General features: G+C 44.2%; 1 protein-coding gene across 2 annotated transcripts in view; it reads left to right on the top strand.

The window, feature by feature from the left end:
• Positions 1-18,114, top strand: part of aplp2 (amyloid beta (A4) precursor-like protein 2) — a 90,688-nt gene that overhangs the window by 38,328 nt on the left and 34,246 nt on the right. Inside the window, exons 4-7 of one of the 2 annotated variants that reach the window (XM_070894239.1) lie at positions 2,366-2,547; positions 10,091-10,284; positions 14,331-14,498; positions 16,178-16,308. In XM_070894239.1, coding sequence (XP_070750340.1) covers positions 2,366-2,547; positions 10,091-10,284; positions 14,331-14,498; positions 16,178-16,308 — 675 coding nt within the window. The remainder of the gene's footprint in view (positions 1-2,365; positions 2,548-10,090; positions 10,285-14,330; positions 14,499-16,177; positions 16,309-18,114) is intronic. The other variant, XM_070894240.1, reaches the window with a different exon arrangement.

Here is an 18,114-nt window from a genome sequence, read left to right on the forward strand (position 1 = left end):
CTTACACTCTGTGTCGAGGCTGAAGACCTGGCACTGAGTGGCTGTTAAATGCTGCCTTTCTCAGCATGAGTGACCTGTTCTATACAGACATGACCTTTTCACCAAACTGGTGAGCACTTTGGTTGTTTGTTGCTGCCAGTGCTGCACTGGTATTTTGTGTAGCAGAAGAGCAGTTGACACCTCTTGGAGGAGTTGGTGGGTTCTGACGCCACTCTGTATAACATCTGTTCACAGAATCTGCTTCTCCCAGAATGAATGATGATGTTTACATTTGATGAAACCAGCTCTTGTACTGATGGCCATGAAATTAGTCATCTTTACCAGCAGTGATGAAATCAATCTCGAGTATCAGTGCTATGACTGGCATTTAATTTTTTTTTCTATCTGCAAGTCTCTCGCTGCTGTAAACGATGAACTCTGTGTCACACAGTTTGTAAACTGTACAGAAGTGAATCCTGGGCGAGCTCAGCATTGAAAGGGAACCTGGGAAGGAGACAGTAGGTTGTGACAATGTTATTACTTGCTGTCGATGGGGATGGTTCAGACTGCAGATACCTGTTCCCAGAGCCATTACTCTGACTGTGTCTCTGCAATTATTTTGTTAAAAATATAAACAACTGCAGAAACAGTCAAAGTCACGGCATTGGGAATATGTGGAAAATCAAAGAGTGCCATTGGAGTCAATGTTGATCATACTTCAAAATCAAACCTTTTCAAAAACATCTCAACAAGGCTGATGAACTCAAAATAAAATTTGTGTAAATGGTTAGCTAGGGAAATGTTGGGCTTATTAAGGACCCAAAGGACAATCTCTGTGCAGAGGCAAAGGAGATGGCTGAAGTATTAAGTGAGTACTTTGCATCTGTCTTCACAAAGGAATCAGATGATGTGAAGGTTACACTAAAAGAGGAGACGGAAGTTATAAGAACATAAGAAATAGGAGAGGATAGTAATCGATAGAGAAGATCTACTCAATGACCCAGCTACCACAGCTCTACAGGGTAGAGAAGGCCAAAGATTCACGATCCGCAGAGAAAAGAAATTCCTCCTCATCTGCATTTTAAATGTGCGACCCCTTATTCTGAAACTGTCCCCTAGTTCCAGATTCCACCATGAGGGGAAACATTTTCTCTGCATCTACCCCGTCAAGCCCCCTCAGAATCTTGTACGTTTCAGTAAGATCACCTCTCATTCTTCTAAACTCCAATGAGTATCGGCTCAACCTGCTCAACCTTTCTTAAGACAACCCCTTCATCTCAGGAATCAACCTAGTGAACCTTCTCTGAACTGCCTTGAATGCAAGTATATCCCTCCTTAAATAAGGAGACCAAAACTGCATGCAGTACTCCAGGTGTGGCCTCACTAATACCCTGTACAGTTGTTGCAGGACTTCCGTACTTTTATACTCCATCCCCCTTGCAATAAAGGCCAACATTCCATTTGCGTTCCTGATTACTTGCTGTACCTGCATACTGACCTTTTGTGTTTCATGTACATGGACCCCCAGATCCATCTGTTCCGCAGCATTTTGTAGTCTCTCTCCATTTAAAAAATAATTTGCTTTTTTATTCTTCCTACCAAAGTGGATAACCTCACATTTTCCCACATTATACTCCATCTGCCAAATCTGTCAGCAATGGGGGACCTTGATTGGACATTAATTGTAGCTACACAATTGGATTCTATGAGCCTACGCTGCACACTGCAGAAATAGCAATTTAGCAGTCTGAGCATTGGGATTATTCAACCAAGAAAAATCCCACAGATGCTTAGACAATTCTAGGCATTGTCTCGCTTTGATGGCCTTCAATGCTGAGAAAATACATCACTAACCCAGTGACGGATTGACTCACCTAACACTCAAAGCTCTCCATTTTGAACTGGCTGGGTTATCACGTTCAGTTGATGCTAGGTCAAACAGCTACCAGAGATAGTTAGAAAAGCTGTTAAGAGTCTGTATGGAGGTGAGTGAAGTAAATGAGTTAATAGCAGTGTTGTCATGTCAAGTTGAGCTGCACAGTGCTTGAGTGACGTGCTTGAAAATAGCAGCACCAGTGATTCACTCAGGACTGACTGCGTGGTATTTATATATTCTGGGGCCAGAATGCCATTCAGGTGCTGTGTGTGGGATTGGCTTCAGCTAAGTGTTAGATGGCAGAATGCTGCTAACATCAACTGATCTGATCTCTCTCCATCTGCTATGTAGGTGCCAATGTTTGCTGCTTTAAAAATTTGGTGACTTGCTTGTATGAATTATTACTGAGTAATTACTTATTAATACCTCATTATCCAGTTGGACGAATGGTATTTGTACTTTGCGGTGGTCCTTGGCACGAAGGTTCAACGTTTCCCCTCTGTGTTTCAGGCTTGTGCTGCTGAGTCAATGATTCTCCACACCTATGGAATGTTGCTTCCATGTGGCATCGACAGGTTCCACGGCACCGAGTACGTTTGCTGCCCCCAAAACAAAATTGATGATGTGAGCTCTGAAGAGTCTGATCTTCAGAATGAAGATGAAGATGAAGAGGATGAAATCGCTGATGCAAGGTACTGCGTTCCACTTTACAAAAAAAAGGTGTGATCCATTTAGTTCTTACACAATGTATTATATTGGTCACTTAAAATTTGGATCACTTGCTGTGTTATCTGCATTACTCATTAATGCTTGCCAGAGTCTGATGGTTTTTGCACTTTTGACAAAAAGTCAAGTAAGTTCAAGTGAAATCTACCCCTTCTGAAACCATGTTGGCCCTTTCTATTATTTTCATATAGATAGTTCTCAAAAGTGTTTCCAAATCTATTCCAGTTACTGATATAAGACTATTGCGACTGTGAGCTCTGTCTCTCAACTGTTTTCAAGTTAAAAGCCTTGATGCAGGTACATTCAATCTTGCAGTACAGCAAAATATTCGGCCCTGAATATGGACACCACCCTGCCAGGCTTTCTGCATATAGTAAAATTAACATGCACACGTTTTAAAACACAAATTTAGATTTTAAAAAGTGATTTATACATTATTCATTGGCAGCATCCGCATTCAACCTTGACGGGAGGCTTGGGATAGAGGGGAAGAACACTACCAGGCTGTTGATTTTAGGGTTGTACAGAAAGGTGTTGGGGTCTCTCTTGGTAGTTGGTCTTAGACTCCCTGTGGTTGAAAAGGGTCAGGGACGGTCTGTAGTAGATTGCGCCCGGGCGGAAAGGCTCATATTTCCTTGTGGCTTCTTATCTTCGGACACTGCTTGCTCAGACTGCCGAATATCCCGAGGGTAGTATGTCTGTCTGTTGACTGTGAATGCTATTGGCAGATATAGCTTAGAGCAAGAGCTTGTCCTGGTTGCAGCCAGCCAAATAGGCATGAGAATGGGTTTGCAGAATGGGTATTAACAGATTGCAGAGCGTTTGTGTGTCATCTCATCTGTTTTGTCATGCTCGCAGCATCTGCTATCCCTTCATTTTGATCAGTGGTATCTGGCAAGCGACAAATCTCATCACCTGCTTACTGGACCACAAACCAAACTGGTGAGAAGTCCAGATAAGTAGAGTTTCTGTTGGACATAGGGTGCACACAAACTTCCTGTCGGGACACATCCCACTTATCTAAGCCGAGGGAACTTTGGTATGGGTTCTAAACATCATGTGATATTAGAAAAATGAAGGACCGAAAAAGACCAGCTAGCCCATCAAGCCTGTCTCGTACTATTATGGTGCAACTTACACATCATGACCCTCATCCACCCCCCACAAAATCGCCAACCAACCACGCAATCTCCTGGAAGGGGCAAAAAACCCAGGAAAAAGGCCAACTTAGGGTGGGGAAAAACAAGTCTTGAGAAATTCTTCTCTGACCCTGGAGCTGATCAAGCATGTTTCAGGAGCCCACAGAGACTGGGAGACACCTCCCCCAATACCCATCTACCTTCTGCACGCAGTGATATCAGGAACACGGGAATGCACTCTGCTCCCCAATGAATGTTTTGCACTGAATCCATACTTGCTGAATGAGCCAGCAACTTGTTCCATAGGTCAATGATTCTTTGAAAATAAATACCTCTGCTATCAAACCTAGTTCTAAACTTATGTAACTGGTACTCATGTCTCCAGTCCTCCCTTACCCATCTAGCTTACATAGCCTATATACAGGGACCAAATGTAATCTCATTTTTTTTGAAATCCTCATTCAAATCTCCTATGCTTTTCTAGAATAAAAAGCCCCAGCTCTTCAAATCTATTGTGGTAAGGGCCTTTAAACTAGGTATCAATCGAGGACTTCTTATTCACCCACAATACAACAGACCAGAACTAGGCACAGTTCCAAGTGTGGCCTAACTAAGATCTTGTACAAGGACAGTGAAGTATTTTTTGTTTTGCAGTTGTTATCGTAGAATATATTCTCGCATTCTTGCTTTTTTTTTGCAAGAGATTCATGCCCTACAAGCCCCAGGTCTATCCATTCAACAGCCTTAAGTTCTCATCCCTGCATGCTGTACACATGCTTGGTGTTGGCTCTTCTCGACATGGGTTCATTTTCCTCCATCACATTTAAATCTGCATGTAATCTATTTTTTTCATCTAAGATTCTAGCGCCCGTGCAATTCTTAGTATCATCCGCCAACTTGCAGAAAGTTTCCGCGACACCTTCATCCAGATCAGTGATGATGAAATGCAGCAGTCCCAATCCCCACCGGTTGCTGGTCCCCACGGAGAACCATTACCATTAATAACAACCTTCGGTGTATGGGAATGCAGTTCATTCCTTATCCCAGCCAAAATTTTCCAGCTAATCTCACAGGACCCAATCTTATTAAGGAGCCTATTGAGTGGCGAATGCCAAGGCTTTTTGAAAATCAAGATATACAGTGTCAATCAGGCTACCTACATTCACCAACTAATAACCTGCTCAAGCAGCTCAACCAGGTTGATGAGATGTACCCTCTTCCAGAAACTTTGTTGAGAGCTTTTAATAACTCATTCTCTGTCAAGATGGTCATTCTAATGGTCCCTAGCAACTTATCTCCAACCTCATTGAAACTAATGGGCCTGTAACTTGCCAGTTCTGACTGACTGCTCTTTTAAATATTGCTACCGCATGAGCCTTTCTCCAGGTCATGGGAACCATCCCAGACCCTGGTGAGCTGTTAAATAAAAGAGGACAGACTCTGGCTCGTAGAGCACAACTCTCATTTCTTGGAGCAGCCTTTGTTGAATGTGGTCTGGACCAGTAGCTCGATCTGTTTTGAGACCTTTATTCTAGCCCAGATCATATTCACATTGAGACACTCAACTTGAGCATCAACCCTTCAGTATATTATTGGTTACTGAGCATCTTCTATTGTGAATACTGATATGAAGTAAACATTTTCATAATTTGCTTTCTACTGGGAGTCTAACTGAATCTGCCCTGAGGAATTCTTCAGTGACCCTTAATGGCCATCTGATTGTAAGCATGTTTGAACAAGACTTTGGTATTGCTACCACACCTATCCCTCATCATCTGCTCCAGTGTCTATTTGGTTGCTCTGATGGCAGTTTTCCATGCTTTTAGCTGAGTTTAACACCTATCCCTGTTCTCCTGGGAACTTTTTAATAAATCTGTAGAAGTATTTTTGCTTGAGTCTGATTTTGTTTTTGCATAATGACCCATTAGCCAGTTTTGCTTTATTTTACCATGTGCCTTTCTTTTAACTCCAGTGACATCCATGGCTTCCTTTTAAATTAGAATGGTTTTGATGGTATTTATTCCCTCTTTTTCTTCTTTCGAGTTGGTAATGTCCCTTTCGGACTGCATAATCAACCTGATTTAAGTCCTCGGCCATCTTTGTGGATCTACAACAACAACTTGCATTTATATAGCACCTTTAACGTAAAACATCCCAAGGTGCTTCATAGGAGCATTATCAAACAAAATTTGACACCGAGCCACATGAGAAATTAGAGCAGATGACCAAAAGCTTGGTCAAAGGTAGATTTTAAGGAGCGTCTTAAAGGAAGAAAGAGAGGTTTAGGGAGGGAATTTCAGACCTTGGAGCCTTGCAGCTGAAGGCACAGCCAACAATGGTGTAGCGATTTAAAATTGTAGATGCTCAAGACTAGAATTGGAAGTGCGCAGATATCTCGGAGGTTTGTTGTGCTGGAGGAGATTACAGAGAAAGGGAGGGGTAAGGTCATGGAGCAATTTGAAAACAAGGATGAGAATTTTAAAATTGAGGCATTGCTTAACCAGGAGCCAATGTAGGTCAGCGAACAGAGTGTAATGGTTGAATGGGACTTGGTGTGAATTAGGACACGGGCAACCGAGTTTTGGATGACCTCAAATTTATGGACTGTATAACGTGGGAAGCCGGCCAGGAATGTGTTTAAATAGTCAGTTTAGAGGTAATAAAGTCATGGATGAGCATTTCAGCAGCAGATGAGTTGAGGCGTGGCAGAGTCTACAATGTCCGGAGGTGGAAATAGGCAGTCTTTAGTTATGCTGCGGATATGGGGTCGAATATTGCAAGGTTGCGAACAGTCTGGTTGCGGCTCACAGTTGCCAGAGAGAGGAATGGAGTTGGTGGCGGAGACCGAAGTTGATGGCTTTGGTTTCCCAATATGCAGTTGAGGAAATATTTGCTCATCCAGTACTGGATATTGGACCAGCAGTCTTGACAATTTGGAGACCATGGAGGGGTCGAGAGAAGTGGTAGTGAGAGCTGGGTGTTGTCAGTGTATATGTGGAAACGGACGCTGTGTTTGCGGATGATGTCGCCGAGGGGCAGCATGTAGATGAGAAATAGAAGGGGCAAAAGTGAAATCTGGCCTCCTTGAAATCTGGTATTAGTATAAAATCAAGTTAAATCTAATGTGATCCCCAAACGGTCTGATATTACATCAGGGTCACTGCTAAAAGCTAACTCCAGTCCCTGATTCCCCCACATTTCCTCAAGGTAGATAAGATGAGGAAGAGGCCTGCCTCTTCGCTTGTGCATCCAGATCTTCCCCCTTTAGACAGAGCTATGTCAAAAACATTTAGGAAATCTAGGTTCAACAGGTCCACTTGGGATGTCACTTGCCCAAAAAAGGGTTAAGGTTATCAGCACCCAAGGTGTTATATATATGGACTTGTATCTACTCTGTACAACCACCAGAGGGCTCATCCCCTGGAGTCCCAAGGGATCCCATAATCCCTTGGGAGCACAGGTATTTAAGGAGGCTTCACAGGTTGGAGAGGCACTCAAGACCTGCAATAAAAGACGAAGGTCACACTTTACTTTGAGCTCAGTGTTCAGTCTGACTCGTTCTCCATACACAACACAAGGCTGAAAGACCAGCTACCCATTGTGGCTTGCAGGGTTTTGAAGCGGAGTAGAAAGAACCCTCGGGCCAGCTCCAGTTATGAGTCCGATCAATCAAGACCCACCACTTAAACAGTGCCCTGGAGTACATGCTTGACTCGAGTGTTGAATTACTGAGTTTAAGGATGGATGGACTCAGTTCTGATCTATCAACCATGTCATCTCTGAGCCAGCTCAGCTCCCGAATGCATTGCTCTTTTCCTAAAGGAAGATGGTTACCGGCTGGTTATGAGACACATGACGATCACAGATTTGAGTATTCACTAGGTGGAAGATACCAGGAGCAGTTCCTATGTGGCCCTATTAAGCAGCACAACTCATCAGAAAATGTGATTGCATTCCACCACCTTATTGGCTATCCTACCCCATCGGCTGGTGGCTCCACCAATTAGGGGTGCAGAGCCTCAGCAGCATGCTTGGCTCTGTGTAAGCGAACAAAGGTTGGCTCCGAGCCATGCACATAGGAGTGCATGTTTCTGTGCCCAGCCTGCCAGCAACTGTCTTCCTCACTGGTGTTTCCTCATGATGTTAATGACGGACGCCTGCCTTCATCATGGTGAAAGGACCCCTGCACAGGACAACATGTCAGTCACTCCAAGCCCAGTGCCATGTATCAGACCTGCTCGTCACGAGCAGCATAATATAGATATTTGTACAAGGGGATTTGGCAGAGATGTGCCCAAAGAGGCTGAGTTTCCAGCCTGAATGACCAGTGTCTGCGGGTGATGCTTGGGGTGCCACAGGGATCAGTGCTGGGACTCCAACTATTTACAATCTATATTAACAACTTGGAAGAAGGGACTGAGTGTAACATAGCTAAGTTTGTTGATGAAACAATAATGGGAGGAAAAGCAATGTATGAATAGGACACAAAAAAATCTGCAAAAGGACATAGACAGGCTCAGTGAGTGGGCAAAAATTTGGCAGATGGAGTATAATGTTGGAAAGTGTGAGGTCATGCACTTTGCAGAAAAAAATCAAAGAGCAGGTTATTATTTAAATGAAGAAAGATTGCCAAGTGCCACAGTACAGTGGGACCTGTGGGTACTTGTGCATGAAACACAAAAGGATAGTATGCAGGTACAGCAAGTGATCAGGAAGGTCAATGGTATCTTGGCTTTTATTGCAAAGGGGATGGAGTCTCAAAGTGGGGAAGTCTTGCTCGAGCTATATAAGGTTTTGATGATGCCACACCTGGAATACTGCGTGCAGTTTTGGTTTCCATATTTACAAAAGGATATACTTACTTTGGAGGCAGTTCAGAGAAGGTTCACTTGGTTGATTCCGGAGATGAGGGGGTTGACTTATGAGAAAAGGTTGAGTAGATTGGGCCTCTACACATTGGAGTTCAGAAGAATGAGAGGTGATCTTATCGAAACGTATAAGATTATGTGGGGGCTTGATAAGGTGGATGCAGAGAGGATGTTTCCACTGATGGGGGAGACTTGAACTAGAGGACATGATCTTAGAATAAGGGGCCGCCCATTTAAAACACAGATGAGGAGAAATTTCTTCTCTGAGGGGGTTGTAAATCTGTGGAATTCGCTGCCTCAGAGAGCTGTGGAAGCTGGGACATTGAATACATTTAAGACAGAAATAGACAGTTTCTTAAACGATAAGGGGTTATGGGGAGCAGGCGGGGAAGTGGAGCTGAGTCCATGATCAGATCAGCCATGATCTTATTGAATGGCGGAGCAGGCTCAAGGGGCCGTATGGCCTACTCCTGTTCCTATTTCTTATGTTCTTTCCACCCCCACCCCCCTCCCCCGTCTCCAGCTCTTTCCTCTCTTTTGCTACAAATCCATTTCCCAACTTTGGTTCTGGATCTCTCTCTCTCTCTTGTGTTGAAGACAGCCCTTTCCTTGCACGCTCTCGAGTTCCAAACCATGACTGGAAACTGTCTGGCCACAACTCTTGTATGCCAGTGCATTCTCGAGAGAAGTGGAGAAAATTGGCATGTCGAAACACAAATACGCGTGTTAAACTGAGTTAAGAAAATGAGAATTAATCAAATATGATCAAACATGGCCATGCCCAATGCATGCGGGGCCACAGAGGGAGACCATCAGACCCCATTGTGTACCAGTTGCCCCAGTAGCTTGCATTGACTGACTCGCTCTCTTCCACACCCCCTCGCACCACTCTCCCCACTGTGCATCTATATAATACCTCAACATTGAAATATTTCACACTGCATCACTTTGAAGTACAATGGTGGTTATTACATAGGCAAAGGTATCCATATTTAAAAGTTTCCCAGAGTCTTTTAATGAATGTGTAGGAGTGGGACTTGATAAGCAAAGTGACATCGAACTACAAGAATAGAATCAAGGTAGTGCTGAGTACCAGTCCTTGGAGATCAGCTTTTCATATGTAAGTAGGAAAACAGTGTAGCAGTTTTGCTTCAGTGATGCACTTTGTGGGGTGCTGCTCCTCTACCAGATGTGTTGGGATTTTATGGGATAGGGAATGGGAAACAGGAGAAGGATTGAGCAATAGGTCTGAGTGGAGATTTAAACCCATTCTTGTGTCTTTGTATAGATGCCACAATTGCATTAAACTTTCAATTGACAAATGGGAATCATGTGGGCTGTATCAGCATGACTGGGTCATTAAAGCTGCTGTCTGTGCTTGTGGAGATCCCAGCAGTAACATGTATAAAGTGGGAGGGGAAATGGGGGTAAGCAATCTCACAATACTAGCTCTTTCTAATGTCAGAAACATCTTTGTAACCATCCTGCACTAAATTGTTTAGCAAACAAGAGTCCACTGAAGCAGAGCAAATTGCTGCTGTGGAGGAGGAGGAGGAGGAGGAGGAGGATGATGATGATGATGATGAACTGGATTATGACTATGCTGAAGAAGATGATGATGAATATTCTGATGACTGGGAGGAGGAAACCAGTGAGGAGGATTTGTACAAAAAGAACATTGTCAATGATGTGAAAGGTAATGGATGCATTAATCATGTGTAATGAAGCTGTTGAGAGATATGATTCTTAACTGTACATTGTATAGTGAGGCTGACGTACAAACATTGTTACAACAGCTTTCTGATTGAAGAAAATAACAGATTATTCTTTCCTTTGTGCAGCAAACTATAACTTCCACTAATCTCCAATTTGCCCGTGAACATTCTGACAATGGGTCCTCGCCCTGTGGCAGCAGTTTCTTACACGAGTTGCTGGGTGGACTGCATCTGCTAAAGTATATTTTGAGAATATTAGGCAGGATGAAAGTCCTTTCAGTCTTGGTTACGCCAGACCTGGCCTCTGAAGGAAAGCTTGCTTTGGTAGATGATGTGGAGCCAGCCTGGCAATCCAGCCGGATCAAAATGTGAAGCAGGACTTCATGTGCAGTGTGCTGTACAGCCTTTTAAATGATGAGAGGAGCACGAACCCAGAATGTTTGCATTTTCTGCTCTCTTGGGTGAATAAATTATGCATGTTGCGTTTGTGTGCGAGAGAGAGGCCGAGATGGACTCTGGTTGTATTGCATCCCTATTTGTATGTCTTTGATTGGTATCATATGCAAATTTCAATGCCACTCTCTCTTGGCCTATATCCAAATAATTTATGTACACGGTGATCAGAAGTGAGCAAGCGGGCCACCATGATCCACGTTGCAGTCATCTGGAAAAACTGCCCTATTCTCGGTTTTCTTAATGATTTTTAATCCTGTTCTCTTCCTCTAACTCTAAACCCTTCAATCTTCTTTCGTAATCTCCCAAATGGCACTTTGACAAACCTTTTATCTGAAGTCCATGTACATCACATCCATTGAATTTCCCTATCCACTGTGTCTGATATTTCTTCCGAGTTCTGTGGTTCGTCGAGCACAATTGTCTCTTGAAATTTGTGCTGGTTACTTCTAACTATTTTCTCTTTATCTAGACTTTGGTCCTGTGTTTCACTCTCTGGGTTATTCTGTCCTGTCCTGCGCACACCTCGAAGATTGGCTTCGAGGATCCATCTCTGGACCAGGGGGAAGGGAGGGGCATCGGTGGGGGGGGGACCGGGAGAGAGGGGGGCATGGGACCGCGAGTGAAGGAGGGGGAATGGGGGTAAAGGGGTGCGGGACCGGGGGGTGGGGGGGTAGGCTTGAGTCTGGGGGAGAGGAGGTGGTGGTCTTGCTTGAAAAATAAACAAAAGTAATGAAAATTTACTTTTCAAGCTTTGGTAAAATAAAAGTTCCTGAGCAGAATGTCCCGTTGTAACCGAACGGATGGAATCCCGCTCGACCCTGAATGCTTCCAAATGGCTAGGACATTCCACCCCCCCCCCCCTCCGATTTTCCCCGTTCTCCCTCCTCAGACATTCCCCGTCTTCTCTCCGACCATTTCGTTCTCCCCTCACCCTGCTCCCTTCTTTTTCTTGCTACCCCCCACCTCAATATTCAATTCCCCCCACTCTCTCGGGCTTTCCCTCTTTGCATGCTTCCTCCTCCTCTTTGGCTTCCCATCCCCCCCCCCCCCCCCCCCACTTCCTCATATCCCAAACTTACCCCGATGCTTCCCCTCAAGTGTAACATGTGCTTATAGTGTTTATAAAAAAAATTAATTGCCAAAAGCTTGAATGTATTAAATGTAGAAGTTAACTGCAAATAAATGACAGCATAATATGAGGCCAGCAGGTCACAGTTATAAACTATCTCCAAACTTCCTTTTCCATCGTCCTTGAAGTGTTGTTACTTCCCAAACCCCTGCCCTTCTTTCCCTCAACATCATGTTCGACTCCTTCCACTCAGGTTTCCGCCCCTGCCGTAGTACTGAAATGGTCCTTATCGCAGTCACAAATTACATCCTATGCGACTGTGAACGTGGTAAACCATGCCTCCTCATTCTTCTCGACCTGTCTGCAGCCTTTGACACAGTTGACCACACCATTCTCCTCTAATGCCCTCTCCTCTGTCATCAAGCTCGGTGGGACTGCCCAAGCCTGGTTCCATTCTTATCTGTCCAGTCGTAACCAGAGAATCACTTGCAATGGCTTCTCTTCCTGCTCCAGCACGTTACTTCTGGAATACCACAATGATCTATCCTTGGCACCCTCCTATTTTTCATTACACGCTGCCTCTCGGTGACCTCACCCAAGAAAACAGCATCAATTTCATCATGTACGCTGACGACACCCAGCTCTACCTCACCACCACCTCCCTCAACCCCTCCATCGTCTGTGATTTGTCACACTACTTGTCCAACATCCAGTACCGGATGAGCAGACAGGAGTCATTGTCTTCAATCCCCTCCACAAATTCTGTTCCCTGGCCACCGACCCCATCCTTCTCCCCGACAACTGTCTGAGGCTGAACCAGACTGTTTCCAACCTTGGTGTCTCACTTGACTCTGAGATGAGCTTCCGACCACACATTTGCTCCACCACCAAGACCCCTGACTTCCACCTCCGTAAAATCACCTGACTGCCCCTGCCTCAGCTCATCTGTTGCTGAAACGCTCATCTGTTGCTGAAACCCTCAGCCATGCCTTTGTTACCTCTACACTTGAATATTCCAGCAGCCACCTGTCTGGTCTCCCATCTTCCACCCTTCATAAACTCGAGCTCCTCCAAACCTCTGCTGCCATTAAAACAACTCTCACCAAGTCCCATTCACCCATCACTCCCAGTGCTCGCTTGCCTACATTAGCTCCTGATCCGGCAACACCTCAATTTTAAAACTCATCCTTGTTTTCAAGTCCCTTCGTGGCCTTGACCCTCCCTATTTCTGTAACCTCCTCCCTACAACCCTCCAAGGGTTCTGTGCTCCTCAATTCTGGTCTCTTGCGCGTCCCTGATTTTAATCTTCAGTTGCTGAGGCCCGAAGCTCTGGAATTCCTTGCCTAAACCTCTCGGCCTCTACCGCTCGATCCACATTTATAGTGTGTCTTTCATGCCCTCAGGATGCCCCAGAGTGCTTTACAGCCAACGAAATACTTTAAGTGTGGTCACTGTTGTAATTTAATTAGCGCGGTAGCCAATTTGCACAAAGCAAGTTCCCACAAACAGCAGTGCGATAATTGACCAGATAATCTGTTTTAGTGATGTTGATTGCGGATAAATGTTGGCCAGCGAAGATAACTCACCTGCTCTTCTTCGAAATAGTGACATGGGATCTTTTACGTCCTCCTGAGAGAGCAAACAGGGCCTCGGTTTAACGTCTCATCTGAAAGACGGCACCTCCTACAGTGCAGTGCTCCCTCAGTGCTTAAGTCTTTGGTGAATGTAGTACTTGAACCTGCAACCTTCTGACTCAGGCAAGAGTGCTACCAACTCAACCACAGCTGACACTAAAAGATGCTCCTTCAAACCTGGCTCCATTGCCAAAGCCTTTGTTCACCTGTCCTAATATCTCCTTATCATCTCCTTCCCTACAACCAGTTACATTAGCAGAGTCTGGCCCGGGATTGTAACAATAAGACCTCTAATGGGTACTGTGATCTCTTGGGTGCTCCAGTCCAGAAGGCAGATTGATGAGCACTCTAGTGGGATAAAGCTAATGGTAAATTGGCTCGGTGTCAAGTGTAGTTTGACAACACCACTGTGAAGGCCCTTAGGGCATTTTCTTACGTTAAAGATGCTTTATAAATCTAAGTTATTGTTGATGGGAGATGTTGAAAAAGTTGTGTAGAAAGCGTTGAGTGAATGCCTGCCACTGGTGCCACCTGCGGAAGGCCTGAAGTTGAGTGGAACAGGGAGGTGAAAATGTGCAATGGGACCAATTCCATTTCCCACATTAACCATCACTGGTTTCTCTCTGGTCCTCTGCTCAATTAATGCTGCAAATGCCTTTCAAATAACCACACTGCACCTTGTTCAATTCACTCCTGAGTCTTACTCAATAGTAAACATGCTTTCTCAAAGCTGACACCAAGTTTTCTACTGTGTCCAGTCCTGTGATATTTACTTTTATTTACACACTGTACCGTTCCTGTAGAATCTGTCCCAGGATTAGTCTGCCTATCACCATCTCTGATGCACTGTCCCGTCTCCTTCACACAGCTGTCTGCTCACAGGAGGCTATGATTGGTCCTTGTCGGGCCATGATGCCTCGCTGGTATTTCAACATCAACAAGAAGAAATGTGTTCGGTTCACCTACGGCGGTTGTGGCGGCAACAGAAACAATTTTGAGTCCGAGGATTACTGTATGGCTGTGTGTAAACAAATGAGTAAGTCAGGCACTTCCTGCAGCAGCCTACCTGCTTAGTACCAATCAGTCTACCTGGTCAACCCACCAGTCCTTGTGATTCATAGACTCGTTTTATCCCTTTTGGGCTTTGCTGTCACCTCCTTGTTGAGATTTGCTCCTTTCTAGATCAGAAAACCCCTGTTGGCGACACTCATTTCCTTACAGTTTTCACATCTTCTCCTCTGTGGTGCCTTTATCATCTTTGTGTGTGCAATGTGCTTTCCTGCTGTGTGTATATCCTGATTAACAACCTCCTGTGTGTATTTTTTTAAATGGAAGGTAAGTGTTGAGGGGTAGTGGATTGGTTTGAGCCAGTGTAAAGCCTGTAATTCTGCTTATGAAGCACTCTGGGATCATTCTTTCATGTCCAGGATTGGCTGTGACCCAGTTACTACCATAGTCTTGCAGCTGATGAAATTGTTTTCATCCCAGATGGTATATCCTTTCTGTGGCTGTTGCAGCTGAAGATACGAAGAAGAGAGCTGTGTGAAATCAGAGAATAGAGCTACAATTTCTGGCAGATTTCATACAACAATCACTGGTTTATTAAACTAGTTCTGGATCCATCTCGTGGGAAACTCAACAGAAGAAACATCAATAAATAATAATCTAGCTGAAGCACTGAAGTTTCTGAGGCCTGGCCTAGTAATCCTGAGTTATGAAATCCCGTCCTGGCAGTTTGAGAATTTGAATTCAGGTTAAAAAAATCTGTTAATAAAAAGTGACCATGAAGCTGTTGGGTTGTTAATTAAAAAAAAATGTTTCACTCATATCCTTTAGGAAAGGATCCTGAACTGGTCTGGCCTATATGTAATTCCAGTCCCACACCAACGTGGTTGGTGTTTTCACTGCCCTCTGAAGTGGCCTAGCAAGACACTCCGTTGTGTCTAACTGCTTCACGGAAAAGGTCCCCCACCACCTTCTCGGCAGCTCGGAATGTGCAATAAATGCTGACCAGCGATGCCAATATCCCGAGAATGAAATTTAAAAAAAAATGTAACTTGTAAAAGTGGCAATTAACAATTTTGGCTCTGTATTAGATATTCTCTCGGGTTCAGCGTCACTGCTAACTCCTAGCCTTCCCAACAACCAGAGGCATAGCCAGTATCTAGTTACATTTCCAGAGTCTGGCCCGGGATTGTAACAAGACCTCTAGTGTGGACTGGGTACTGCGATCTCTGGGGTGCTCAGATGCATGTATCCAACCTTCCAGAAGGCAGATTGATGAGCACTCCAGTGGGATGAGGCTAATGGTAAACTGGTTTATTTTACTGAAATACAAGTTTTCAATTGCTCTTCGTAACTTCAAAAATAAGCAACTATGGAAGATTTGGCCTTGCTACATTCCTGCTTCATTTTATGAGTCAGCATTGCTGCCTGCCTGGCACTAAGTTATTTTTTCTAACCATCCCCAAAATTATAGGATTTGAAATGCAACTGATTTAGTGAAGTCAAATTGCTGTCATTGTTTAGAAGCACTGTACAGGTGGAGATAGGTAGCTCAAACTTTCAACCGAGTCTTGGCGGAAAAGAAAGCTAAGGAAATTGTTTTTTAAAATTAAAAATAAGATTAAAATGATTTGACGTAATTTGTTGTAAAATCCAAGGCCTCCTGGTACAAGTCTGAGGTGCGGAGTCTGACTCATCCTCTTTTTACAGTTCTGTCGACCCCTCACCCAACAGACGAGGTGGATGTTTACTTTGAGACACCTGCAGATGAAAATGAACACGCTCGTTTTGCGAAGGCTAAACAGCAACTTGAGGTCCGACATCGTGACCGCATGGATAAGGTAATAGGTGCACATATGAGTACTTGTCTTTGCAGCCTGGGTATCAAGGGGAAATTCAGTCGTGAACCTGTCTGGAATGTCCTAATTACCCCCTCCCATTGTCTCAAACTAATGTATCATTCGCCAATCTATCTTAGCCAATTCACGCCTCATACCTTCAAAGTTACCCTTCTTTAAGTTCTGGACCATGGTCTCTGAATTTACTGTTTCATTCTCCATCCTAATGCAGAATTCCAACATATTATGGTCACTCTTCCCCAAGGGGCCTCACACAATGAGATTGTTAATTAATCCTCTCTCATTACACAACACACATTGTTTCGACCAATATGTCGAGGAACCAACTAGGGGGGAGGCCATCTTAGACTGGGTGTTGTGTAATGAGAGAGGATTAATTAACAATCTCATTGTGCGAGGCCCCTTGGGGAAGAGTGACCATAATATGGTGGAATTCTGCATTAGGATGGAGAATGAAACAGTTAATTCAGAGACCATGGTCCAGAACTTAAAGAAGGGTAACTTTGAAGGTATGAGGCATGAATTGGCTAGGATAGATTGGCGAATGATATTTAAGGGGTTGACTGTGGATGGGCAATGGCAGATATTTAGAGACCGCATGGATGAATTACAACAATTGTACATTCCTGTCTGGCGTAAAAATAAAAAAGGGAAGGTGGCTCAACCGTGGCTATCTAGGGAAATCAGGGATAGTATTAAAGCCAAGGAAGTGGCATACAAATTGGCCAGAAATAGCAACGAACCTGGGGACTGGGAGAAATTTAGAACTCAGCAGAGGAGGACAAAGGGTTTGATTAGGGCAGGGAAAATGGAGTACGAGAAGAAGCTTGCAGGGAACATTAAGGTGGATTGCAAAAGTTTCTATAGGTATGTAAAGAGAAAAAGGTTAGTAAAGACAAACGTAGGCCCCCTGCAGTCAGAATCAGGGGAAGTCATAACGGGGAACAAAGAAATGGCAGACCAATTGAACAAGTACTTTGGTTCAGTATTCACTGAGGAGGACACAAACAACCTTCCGGATATAAAAGGGGTCAGAGGGTCTAGTAAGGAGGAGGAACTGAGGGAAATCTTTATTAGTCGGGAAATTGTGTTGGGGAAATTGATGGGATTGAAGGCCGATAAATCCCCAGGGCCTGATGGACTGCATCCCAGAGTACTTAAGGAGGTGGCCTTGGAAATAGCGGATGCATTGACAGTCATTTTCCAACATTCCATTGACTCTGGATCAGTTCCTATCGAGTGGAGGGTAGCCAATGTAACCCCACTTTTTAAAAAAGGAGGGAGAGAAAGCAGGGAATTATTGACCGGTCAGCCTGACCTCAGTAGTGGGTAAAATGATGGAATCAATTATTAAGGATGTCATAGCGCATTTGGAAAATGGTGACATGATAGGTCCAAGTCAGCATGGATTTGTGAAAGGGAGATCATGCTTGACAAATCTTTTGGAATTTTTTGAGGATGTTTCCAGTAAAGTGGACAAAGGAGAACCAGTTGATGTGGTATATTTGGACTTTCAGAAGGCTTTCAACAAGGTCTCACACAGGAGATTAATGTGCAAAGTTAAAGCACATGGGATTGGGGGTAGTGTGCTGACGTGGATTGAGAACTGGTTGTCAGACAGGAAGCAAAGAGTAGGAGTAAATGGGTACTTTTCAGAATGGCAGGCAGTGACTAGTGGGGGTACCGCAAGGTTCTGTGCTGGGGCCCCAGCTGGTTACATTGTACATTAATGATTTAGACGAGGGGATTAAGTGTAGTATCTCCAAATTTGCGGATGACACTAAGTTG

Source organism: Pristiophorus japonicus, chromosome 11 (assembly GCF_044704955.1).
Source record: "Pristiophorus japonicus isolate sPriJap1 chromosome 11, sPriJap1.hap1, whole genome shotgun sequence".
Taxonomy (NCBI): domain Eukaryota; kingdom Metazoa; phylum Chordata; class Chondrichthyes; family Pristiophoridae; genus Pristiophorus; species Pristiophorus japonicus.